Source organism: Carcharodon carcharias, chromosome 32 (genome assembly GCF_017639515.1).
Source record: "Carcharodon carcharias isolate sCarCar2 chromosome 32, sCarCar2.pri, whole genome shotgun sequence".
NCBI lineage: Eukaryota > Metazoa > Chordata > Chondrichthyes > Lamniformes > Lamnidae > Carcharodon > Carcharodon carcharias.
This window is the reverse complement of record NC_054498.1, coordinates 19,154,792-19,167,158: the sequence shown is the minus strand read 5'-3', so window position 1 is coordinate 19,167,158 and position 12,367 is coordinate 19,154,792. Positions and strand designations below refer to the sequence as shown.

General features: G+C 43.1%; 1 protein-coding gene across 3 annotated transcripts in view; it reads right to left on the bottom strand.

Moving 5' to 3' along the window:
- usp3 (ubiquitin specific peptidase 3) overlaps positions 1-12,367 on the bottom strand; it is an 87,435-nt gene that overhangs the window by 38,936 nt on the left and 36,132 nt on the right. For all 3 annotated transcript variants that reach the window (XM_041178506.1, XM_041178507.1, XM_041178508.1), the window contains exons 5-6: positions 2,465-2,546; positions 919-1,001 (exon numbers count right to left, since the gene is read on the bottom strand). In XM_041178506.1, coding sequence (XP_041034440.1) covers positions 919-1,001; positions 2,465-2,546 — 165 coding nt within the window. The remainder of the gene's footprint in view (positions 1-918; positions 1,002-2,464; positions 2,547-12,367) is intronic.

The following is a 12,367-nucleotide window of genomic DNA, read 5'->3' as shown; positions in this document are numbered from 1 at the left end:
CCACTTCCCTGCTCGTTCCCCATATCCTTTGATTCCGAGATTCCAAAAATCTGTCTATGCCATACTTAAATGTATTCAATAATGGGAGTATCCACAACACTCCGGGGCAGAGATTTCCAAAGATTCACAACCCTTTGAGTGAACTATTTCCCCTCACTTCAGTCCTAAATGATTGGCCCCTCACCCTGAGACTGTGTCCCCACGTTTTAGATTCCCCGGCCGATGGAAACAATCTCTCAGCGTCCACCCTATCAAGCCACTTCCAAGTCTTGTACGTTTCAATGAGGGTGCCTCTCATTATTTTAAACTCCAGAGAAAATAGACCCAATGTTTGCTCAGCCTCTCATCATAGAGAAAACCCCTTCATCCAGGGACCAATTTAGTGAACCTTCGCTGTACCACCTCCAATGTAAGCATATCTTTTCTTAAATGTGGAGACCAAAACTGCATGCTGTACTCCAGATGTGATCTCACCAAAACACTGTACAACTCCAGCATGACTTCTTCATTCCTGTACTCCAACCCCCTTGCAATAAAGGCCAACAAGATATTGCCTTCCTAAATGCTTGCTGTACCTATATGATAACTTTTTCATTCCTTGTATGAGCATATCCAAGTCTCTTTGAACATCAACACTTACAAACTTTTCACCTTTGAAAAAGTATTCAGTTCTTCTATTCTTTCGACCAAAGTGAAAAACTTCACACTTCCCTACATTATAATCCATCTGCCATCTTGTTGCCTACTGACTCAATCTGTCCATCTTTCTTTGCAGTCTCACTGCGTCCTCCCCATAGTTTACTTTTCTACCTACCTTTATCATCCACATAGATTCATTACTGTTTCTTTATCCAAGTCATTAATATAGGTTGTAATAGTGATAGTGGGTTAATTACACCTCAGTGTTGAGTCAGTTACCTGAGTGACTGGAGGATAGCATTCATAAAACAGGTGTTCCCAAGATTCCGAAGTCCTGTGGCGCAAATGGCAGTGGTTCCTCCCTATCAGACAATTAAAACCTGTTAGTTGGCAATTAGTAATCTGGCCTCCATTCAAGTTCAATAATGAGGCATAACCAGCTAGAACTCGTGTGAACAGCCAAAGTACAGTACCCTGACTAAACTGAGTTTCTACAGTATAGAATCATCCAAATTTAACTGGAAAGTTTTCCTTTAAAAGGAGCCATGTTATGTCAATCCTTTTAAATTTCTCTACGAATATAGATTAAAGACAAAATAATTTAAAATGCAACCAGAATGGCAAGTCATCCATAATGAACTGTATAAACTCTAAGTGAAATTTACGGTGTTATTTAAATACCTAATCACAAGGCTAGTGTGACTTTAATCTCAACATTCAAAACATACAATTTGACGATAATTACCTCACAGTGTGGAGTTAAAAGATATTGAAACATAAAAGAAAGTCACCTACAACAGCTGCTAATAAGAAATCAAATGAAGAAAGGCTTCACAGAACTGTTTCCTGATCGTTGTTATCTTACCCACAGCAGCAGAAATACAAACATGGAGTGCTATGAAAAGGCCTAAAGGGACTCTCTAATATGCTGGTCCTGCTCATTTGATAATTTGCAAAAATGTGAAATGACTGAACAAAAATCTGTTTTTCTGAGAGTGATACTTTTATACCCAGTTGCAACAGAAAAACTGCAAAATCAAGGTAAAGGATCATAAAAATTAATGGACACAGGAGGCTCGAAGCAACATGCATGCACCCCACACCTCACCATCCCCCCAACCACCATCTAGCCCACTGTGCCAGTCAGAGATAGATAAAGAAACATTGTCAACCACTGCTATGATAATGAAACCGATTCTCTATCAGAATGTAACCTTCATGTGCAAACACATGGATGTTGTTCATGCCAATTGAAAAATGTAGCCAGAAAGGTATAATGTACTAGAATGGGAGATTACCCATGGCTGTGTAAAGATTCACTTTTAAATGATGCAATGCAATGATGCCTGGGTTCTGAATTAATATTTGGTACACATGTCTCCGATTAACTTCTCACACACAAGAGAACAGGCTCCAAGATGTTGGCGCCTTTGTGCAAGGGCACATTTTTTTTTAAAAATAGACAAAGGGTAACAGAATATGAGCACCCTAGGCCAGCTGGCATATAGACAATCTTCCTTAGAATTTGAAGTTAATCTTAATGAAAAATTTAAAGACAGAATATATCCCCAAAAGTTACATCCCAAATGGGGCACATTTCTGAACATTAATCTGAAAAGACGCACAACCCAATTTGTAAATCGATTTTGTAAAAGATAAATATAGTCACTTTCCAATAGCATCCCTTACAGTAAGCAAGGCACTTTGATCACTCAATCATGCTCATTGTGCAAGGTACATTGCACAGAAAACAATTGCTGCAAGAGTAAATGCTATCAAATTAATATTAACAGGGTGCCCATTAATTGTTATGTCCTATACTTACATTGAGCTTCACATACTTGTTGTTCATAGATGAACTTTCCATCAATTTTCTTTTGCGGTGTCTGTCTGCTGAAAATGCTGAACTGTATGATGAGAAGGACATATTAGAGAGTGCATCACTTCCCCAAGTGACTGCGCAGTGCAGCATGTCCACGAAAGCCTTTTATTAGCTGGTATTTTCTCTTCAATGCCTCATTGCTGGGTTCAAATAGCCAATTATTCAAAATATTATTGAGCCATGCTGCACAATTTGATAAAAACCCACAGAGGCATTGAAAGGAACTGGATGTGAATCACTGATTCTAGCTGACCCTGTGCCTACAAAGCAGGAAAACAAATCACTTGGGTCACAAACTAAGTTAGCAATGTAGGACTAAACTCACGAAAGGTCATCGGCCTGAAATGTTAACACTGGTTCTCTCTCCAGAGAGGCTGCCTGACCTGAATATTTCCAGCTTTTTCTATTTTCATTTCAGATTTCCAGCATCCCCAGCATTTTGCTCGTTTCCATATTCACAATAACTGATCATTTAATTACAGATGTGTGTGCTGGAGCACCACCATTGGCAGGAAGCTGTAATTACAGCACAAGTTTACATAGGCAGTGTCCATAAGGACAGAATGCATGATATTAAATGGGCTGGGCGGGGTGGGGTGGGGGGGGGCGCGGTGATGAGAGGAGGATGAAATATGCCTGCATGTGTGCTCATCAAATTACTCCCCAGCCTCTAATCTTTCTTCGTCTGAGGGCAGTACTCAATTTGTCCCAAGTCCTCTCATGCAAGACTGCAGGAAATCAACATTTAGTCTGCATTTCCTGTGCTCTGCATACTTAGTTCGTGTCACAAAATTTCTGGCCCGTTATTGGTATCAATTTCCCCATGAATAGGAAATAAATACTGCCCTTGCCAGCAGCAGTCTCATGTCATGAACAAAAAAAAGAGCTGTGATTCAAGTAGAGACCCTAAGCTAGGTGATAGATACTGGCCCTGCAACATCTTGCCTTCATATCATGCCTTTTAATGCTATAAAACATCTTAAGGTGCTACACAGGAGCATGGTTAAATAAAAATTAACACCATGCCAAATGAGATAAGAGGATGAGCAGAAAGCTTTGCCAGAGAGGTAGGTTTTAAGGAGTGCCTTGAGAGGAGGTCAAGTCTAGGAAATGAGCTCCACAGCTTATGGCCTTGATGTCTAAAAGCAAGGCCACCAATGGTGTAATGGAGGAAGTACAGGGTTGGATAAAGTTATGGAGATAGGAAGAGGAAACCCTAGCCTAGGGGGATTTGAACATGTGAAAGAATGTTAAACTGGAGTCGCTGGTGAAGCAGAAACCAATGCTGGTCAGCAAGTATACGGACAATAGGTGAATGGGACTTGGTGCAGGGTATAAACAGCTGAGTTTTGGATGAGGTCAAATTTACGGAGGGTGGGAAGAGAGTAGGCTGGACAGGAAAGCATTAGAATAGTGCAGTCTGGAACTAAAGCATAGATGAAGGTTGCAGACACAGATAAGGCAAGGCAAGGGCAGAGACAGGCAACATCAGCATTCATGAATGCAGGTTGCGTTTCTGATGGAAAGGATACTTGCTATTTCCTTTATATGTATTCATTCACCAGATGTGGGCATCACAAGACTAGCATTTATTCCCTTATTACGCTTGAGATGATGTTGGTGAGCTACCTTCTTGAACTACTGCAGGCCATGCGGTGAAGGTACCTTCAGCGTGCGTTTGGGAGGGAGCTCCAGGATTTTGGCCCGGAGACTATGATGGAACAACAATATATTTCCAAGTCAGGCTGCTGTACAGCTTGGAGGGAAACTTGGAGATGGTGGTGCTCTCATGTGCCTGCTGCATTTGTCCCTCTAGGTAGGTGGACAAAGATTTGGAAGGTGCTACCAAAGAAGCCTTGGAGAGTTGTGGTACTGCATCTTGTAAATGGAACACACTACAGCCACGCTGCCCCAATGGTGGAGGGAGTGGTGATCAAGCTGGCTACTTTGCCCTCGAGCTTCTTGACTGTTGTTGGAGCTGCACTCATCCAGGCACAAGGAGATTATTCCATCACTCTCCTGACCTCCACTTGTAGGTGGTACACTTTGGGGTGCCAGGCAAGTGACTTGCCACATAATACTCAGCCTCTGACCTAATCAGGTAGCCACAATACTTAAGTGGCTGGTTAATGGTGACACCCACCCACCTCACCAAATTAGCCAAGTAGTTCAATTCCAGCTAAGGCCCTACCAACTTTAATTCACAGGCCTATTTTTCTCACCATTCTGCAATGGCTTGCCCTCACTAAAGACTGGTCAGTATGTTCTTTTGTAAATAACAGGAAATGTTAACTATAGATGCAGAATTTTCAAAGTTGTCACTGCTGTTCTCATGTATATAATCAACTAACCAGCTTTCCAACTGTGTGGCAGTGATCTGTTGTATAGTTAATGGATAAAGGCTGAATTAACTATCAGAGACATTAGAAGACATGTTTTTTTTGTGTGTTTCCCAAGTTGATTACTGATCTATTGATGTGTAATGAAGCTCCAAGAGCTCAGTATCGCCATCTTTAATACTGAACTGTACTCCAGATCTCCAGGACTGTTATGATGCTCATTTTGTTAGGTTGACCGAATTTAATGAAAATTCTACACTCCATGGAACACCCCCCACCGCCCCCCCCCCCCCCCCCCCCCCCCCCCCCCACCGACCCCCCCACCTCCCTACGGTCATCATGCTTGTCTCTGATACTACAGAAGGCAAGCAGATGCCATAGCAAATAACTGACCTTGTTAAAGATGCAATCAACTGCGATTTTACATCATCCACTCCATTTTTTCTTAGACGCAGGAAAAAAAACATTGCGAGCGAGTTACGCCAGGTATGAGACAAGGGTATATAAAAACATGCATGGCTGCATGAAACTCTTTCGAGTACAAACCCGTTTCCATCTGTTTCACATGAAGTTACATTGTTTCATAGTTTGCCATTGTGAGATTTGAACTCTTGATCTTGGGGTTACAAAGTCTTCACTGTTTTTAGGTTGCCATAACAAATAAGAAGAGCAAGGGCAAAGGGGGTCTACAGACATGGATATCCTGGAGGTTGAGGACTCCAGCAGAGGAGCTAAGGATCATTGTCCCCATGGGAATTATGCACTCTGGAGGAGGCAATGAGCAGGGGGTGATGATGACAGAAGAGGCTAGCTGTCAAGGATCAGGTAAGGGCTAGCACAAGAGAGACAATAGCAGCCAGTTCATGATAGGCGAACTCACCACCCCGTGCACAGAATCCATGGGAGATTTCATCCAGAAGAGAAGCTGTCCCCATTAGAAGTGCCCTGAAAGGCGTTCCCCGATGGCGACAGCACCTGTTCATCCGCTACTGTGCGGTCCATTTGGCCCTCTCTGCTTTCCTGAGAAGAAAGCAGGACCTGGCTGAACATCCAGGTGTCTTGACCCAACTCTCACCTTGGCTCTGGGCGCCAGAGCTCAGAGACAAGGTGATGGAACGCAGGTCAGAATGCATATCCAGTATCCCAACAGTGAGCTGTTGGGTTTGATCCTCCATGACAGGTGCCACTCTCTATGCAGGAAGCCATGCGTTTTGAAGAGGTTATTGCAGCACTTGTGGCCTACATGGACACCTCCACTGTCTGTGCAACCCCTCTGGAAGCTCTGCCACATATCTTGCACTGGACGTCTAGTATCTGTCCTCTGACCGACTACTCCAAAGGCTCATCATCAGCCTGGGGCTCAGCATCTGAGTTGCCTCCAGCACTCCTCCGAGTGTCAGATGCCTACACTCTTTCAGACTCTAACAGCTGGTCATGCAATTGTGCTGTGTTGCACTCACATCAGTGAGTGTAACGCCTTTCAGCCAGCTCGTCCATTCCCACTGAAGTGCATATACCTGTGCTAGGTGCATTGCAAGAAAGTGATGGTGTACCCTCTGAGGCCCCCTCCTCAGAGGTTAATTGTCAGTCCCTCAGGGCTGGTTGCCTGCAGTTGCCAAGGTTACACACACACCCTCCTCCCACCCCCCCAGTGACCACTACCATTTAGAAGGACAAGGGTAGCAGACATGAGAACACTACCACCTGGAAGCTCCCCTCCAAGTCACTAACCATCCTAACTTGGAAATTTTTCGTCGTTCCTTCACTGTCACTGGGTCAAAATCCTGGATAGCACTGTGGGTGTACCTACACCACATGGACTGCAGTGGGTCAAGGTGGCAGCTCACCAACACCTTCTAAAGGGCATTTAGGGATGGGCAATAAATGCTAGCCTAGCCAGTGATGCCCACATTCCATGAATGAATTAAAAGACACATACTCTGCATGGAAAATGTTAACCAGTGTGTAACACTCAGTCCCTTCAAAATTCAGACAAACATTCCTCCCCAAATACTGCAAGCTGCTAAAGTCAAACCCATCAATGCTCCCTCCTTGCACCCTTACCCAGTTTGCCTCCACCCCCCAACTTCAGCACAATCTCTCTAGGAAGGAGCTATGAGCCCTTGGAATCTCACCACCATTTTGGGGCTGTCCTCCAGCCTCTCCATGGTCAATGGTCCTGCACCATTGGTTGGTTACCAACTCCAAAACCACCACCTCCAGGTTTGGTGCACCTCCTCTGGTCCATGAACTCTCACATGCTGCCTTCTCCAAAGAAAAAGGGACATGGTCATAAATCTTCTGTGGAAAGATCATGCAGTTACTTCTATGCCCATTGTCAGTGTCCACCCCTTCCCAATGATCCTTGCAAACTAACAGGTCTTGGACTTCAAACCCCCCTCAGAATCAACTGGTGTCATGCCTGCTTCATTCCACCTTCTGACACTAGGCAACCCCACACTTGACATGCGTCACACCCTCTGATATAGCTCAGTCTACAAAAGGTTTGGGCACTCAGAGGTCATTCAGCCTCTTACAGCACCATAGCTAGATTCTTTGGATAACCCCACAGCTACTGACCGCCTGTGACCTCTATCCAGGCTTCTTTGGTCTGGGTGGAAGGTCTCCTCTTGCCATCCCTTAGCATGAGGAGCTCCCGCCGATCGCTCGCACAAGTAATCGTCGAAACATGGGGCTGTATGTGCTCTGTGCCCCTCCATTTGGCCTGGCAACTGCAATTGGTGGTGAGGATTCAAAGCTTACTCTACTGAAAACAGACAGATTCACTTTCAGCCTCTGTGGAGAGACAAACAAAGTTAAAGGGTATAATATGACTCTTTTTCTGAATGTTTCTTATTCAGAAGGGGAATGAGAAAGGTGTGCTCAGATGTTGTTTCCTCCCTGTCAAGGGTCCTGAATGAGACACTGCTGGCACAATAGTCCACAGAATGGGAAAAACATGCTCTCACCTGCTGCTGCTTCATTGCCTACTCTGGATGCTGCCTTCTTCCGGGACTTCTCTCAACCAACGTGGATCATCACACGTGGATTTCTCTTGCAGTATCCAATACGATGCCAGTGTGCCTTTAAATAGGTGGCTGTGACCGACTTCTGGTTCATGGCATAACCCCTCTCCTGCTGGACATCCCTCCCTAGATGCCCATTGGGTATGGTGCCCCAACACCCCTCACCACTGGAAGATGGTCACCTTCCCACCAGGCAGCCGCTAATTGACCATCCAACTTTTAATTCAGTGTTGCAATGGCAGGAGCAAGTGGACCAACCCCCGCAACCTACTTTTCCCATTCTGCCTCCCTCACCCAGCTGGAAGTCATAAAACCCAGCCCCATATTCCTGGAGGAACTGTTAACAACTAATTAGGTTAATAGTTTCACTTAATACATTATGAAAAACTCAATGATGGGAGGCAATGGCATAGTGGTATTGTCACTGGACTAGCAATCCAGAGACCCAGGGTAAAGCTCTGGGGACCTGGGTTCAAATCGCACCATGGTGGAGCTTGAATTCAATAAAAATCTGGAATTAAAAGTTTAATGATGACCATGAAGCCACTGTCGATTGTTGTAAAAACCCATCTGGTTCACTAAAGCCCTTTAGGGAAGGAAATCTGCTGGGGGCAATTAGCAGTGGGCAATAAATGCTGGCTGAGCCAGCCAGCCACCCACATCCGATGAATGATAAAAAAAAAATGCTGCCAATAAAATAGAATAAGCCATTTACAGCCAAGAGACTGGAATTCATTGTTGGACATCCCAGACTCAGTGGGTAGCATTTGCACCTTAGTAAAAAGGTTGCAGCAGGTTCAAGGCCCACTCAAGGTTTTGAACATATAACCTAGGCTAGCACTTACTTACAGAACTATAGGAGTACTGATTATAGCAGGTGCCTTATTTCAGAAGAGATATTAACCTGATTGGTCAGGCAGACACAAAATAATGCCATAAAGAGTATGGAATTCTCTTGGCATTCTAGCCAACATTTTCCATTTAATTATCACCACTCAATCATTCATCTATTTGCTGTTGAACAGACACAAATTGGCTCCCACATTTAACTATACAACAGTGACTTCACTTAAAATAGTGAATGTAAAGCATTTGGGACATCCTATGGATGTTATCATAGTTTCTCAATTATTTCCAATACTAATTTGGGTGACAGAGTGGCAAAGAAAGCATATAGACAAATTAAAACAGAATGCCTGAGAAATGGTGAGTTAGTACTTATTAGTAAGCAGTACACTGTGGTTACTTTTCCACTAAGGAGCAGAGAGCAGCAGTTGAAAGAGGAGAAGTGAAGGGGAGAAGGCAGGTTGGCCCAAGCATAGGACATTGAGAGACCCCAAGACAAATGGTGCAGAGAGTGGAATAGAAATCACTGCTATGAAATAAACTGGCTGCATACACTAGGTCAGAACGGGACTGCACAAGGGCTATCTCGTGGGGGAGTGCTCGTCATGACAAATATTGCAGGATGATCAAGAAGCGCATCAAGGGATAATTCAGTCACATGCAACATTTTACCTGTGACATTAGCTCAGGAATGTTGCCTTGATATGGCTGGAAGTCAGGATGGAGGGCTTGAAGAGGTAATCACAGAGCTGAGGGGTGGGGCCAATGAGCAAAGACCTTACTGGGATGGGGCAACAGGTCGGTCGACAGTGAGTTCTCAGGTGGGGAAGGATAATAGCAATTTTGAATGGCAGACAGACAGTCCCTGAGGAAAATGAACCATTAATAATGTCAATTATAATAAAAACCATAAGTAACTAAGTACCATCAGGTGTTAGGTACAAGAGGATCATGGGAGCAGAAAATTAGAAGGCAAAAAGAGACATGGGGAAGGAAGTGCAAAGTGAAGCAGGATTAGGGCTGGAGTGGCTGGGAGACTGTGTGGAGGTCTGCTAAAGGAGGACGCAGTTGTATGGATGTCATCTCAGAGACAAAGAAATCCACAAGCTCCTCACATTCAGTATTTGAGCTGAGGGTAGAGAAGGGAATGGAATTAAAGGTCTTTCTTGAGCTCTAGAATTATTTTGGAATAAGAAGTGTCTTGGCAGGAGAATGAGGTAAAGTCAAATCTTGAAAATTGACAGCCAATTGCACTCAAGATTACATTCTTCTAATCTAGGCAGTGAAGAGTGGGTGACGTGTACCATGGGTGGAAGACAAAGGCTGGTTTGCTGGGAAGAAGAGTTTTGAAGAGAGGACAGTTTAGCGCCAGATGTGTTCTGGCAACTGGAGAACCAAAAGGACTGGGCGATGGGAGTTAGAGGACACAAGCAAGCAAGGAGCAGCAGGGATCACTTTCTACAGCCGAATGGTAAGGGAAACCAGAAAGTGGTCAGACAACCTTATGGGTGATTGTGGCCTTTGCATCTGAGGTTTGAATCAACAGCAGGTTTGAGGACGGGTAGCGGTAGATATGGGTCAGTTACTAATTTGTACGATGAATGAATGCATTAGAAACTGAATAGTCTGTTATTGTGAGATGCTTCTTTTTGATGGGCAACTGGTGTAGTAAGGTGTGAAAATATTTTGTACAAATATTAGCAAACATCAGGGACAGTAAGTGACTGGCAGCATATCTGGTATGTGTTGTTCTGTCTGGGTAGAGTTTCTCTAAGTATGTCACACAATACCAAACGTAAGCACTGCATTTTATGATTAGAAAAAACTGTTTATTCACTATCATGTGAAATGAAGCTTTAATCCTCTGCTGTCAAAGACTGATGTGTTTGTCTTATTGTGCATGAGAGGTATTAAAGCAGGCAGCTTTTGACTTCCTGTGCGCAACAGCACAGGAGATTTCAGTGCATGCATCTTACTAGGCAGTGTGTTATGCTGTGCAAGTTTTGTAAAATGTTTGAACGATATACTATGCGTGAACCCTTTAAGGGTTGGCCAAATAAACTGTGGTCAAGTAAAGAATGGATTTATTGTGATTAGTACAGTGTTTCTGCAGTTAAGGAAACACTGGGTGAGTTCATCCAGATGTCACTTAAGACACTGCATACATCCTGTTGCCAGAGCGTTTTCGAAGAGTTTATCTTAAGACGGGCAAGAGTGGTAAAATGAAAGAGACTTTTGAAGACAGGAAATGTTATCATGAGAACAGTAGTAAACAAATGTAGATATCAGTGCACATGACACAGAAACCGATTTGATAGATCAAAAGGGTGCAGCAGAATATTTTTCACTCACATTGTACTTGAGTTTTTCAAACAAAAAAAGGTGATGTCAATATATCATTTTTGTTTATTTGAAATTCAATTCATTTGGTTTTTTTTGGAAGAACTCAAATTAAGATGTTTGAAGACACCTGCTGAGAACTAAAAATGAAAATTTGTTGTATGTACAATTTTAAAGAATAGGTGAACTTGCATTTAAATAGCATCTGTGGAAAGAAACAGAGTAAACATTTCAGGTCCTGAAGGAGGGTCATTGACCAGAAACATTACCCCGGTTGCTCTCTGTAGATGCTGCCAGACCTGCTGAGTATTTCTAGTCTGCTGTTTTTATTTCAGATTTCCAGCATCTGCATTATTTTGCTTCTGTATTAGCAAGTAAATGCAGCTGACATACAGATTAGCCATTATCTAATTGAATGATGGAATAAGCTTGAGGGGTTAAATGATCGACTCCTGTCCCTATGAGCTTATTTATGTGACCACTCCAGCTGGTTCTATATTCCCACTATTTGATTTTCACTGTTCTATACCAAGTATTTTGAATGGTCTATTCAGATATTGTGAGCAATGAAGCCTTACTAAGGATGATAAACTATGAATGTTTGCCATGCTTAGATATAGATATTAGTTAATGTATAATCTCTACAGCTTGAAGCAGTCATTCATAACTAAACTTGGGTGAGTACTGTGGCCAACAATAAAGAGTCCAACGTGGACAACAGGCTTCAATTTTGTTCCACCTTGCCGGATTGGTCATGGCATTGTGTGCAAGAGGGGGACCTGGGTTGGAGGCTGTGCAGATAAAAGTGGCATAGCCACATGCAGATTCATAAGTCAGTGAACCAACTAAAGATCATCAAGACATTTAGCAACATAAAAAAGTGCAGTAACCAGTTTAAAAAAAAACAATCAGGCATTGGAACTTAACTGTTCTTGTCAGACATAGGCCAGCATTGAAGAGGCACAAATATTTGAGCAGATGTATGCGATGATTGAGAATGAAGGCCCTCTCCCACAGAAGGTTTAAAAAAAAAACTTCTCCACCATTGAGCTGGGAAGCATCTTATTTGAGATTCATATTAAACATGTACAGTAATTGTGAAAAAATATATTTTACTTATATATTCTAGCAAAAATACAGCATAAACAGTGTTCTCAGCTCAATGTTTGGAATCCTTGCCCTATATAAAGTGAGAAAAAAAAACATTCCTAGCTGTGTGATGTGAAATTATTGATCATGCTATCATGCCTATTACTGGCCGGAAATAAATGGTACCGTGGGGAACAGTTCCTCTC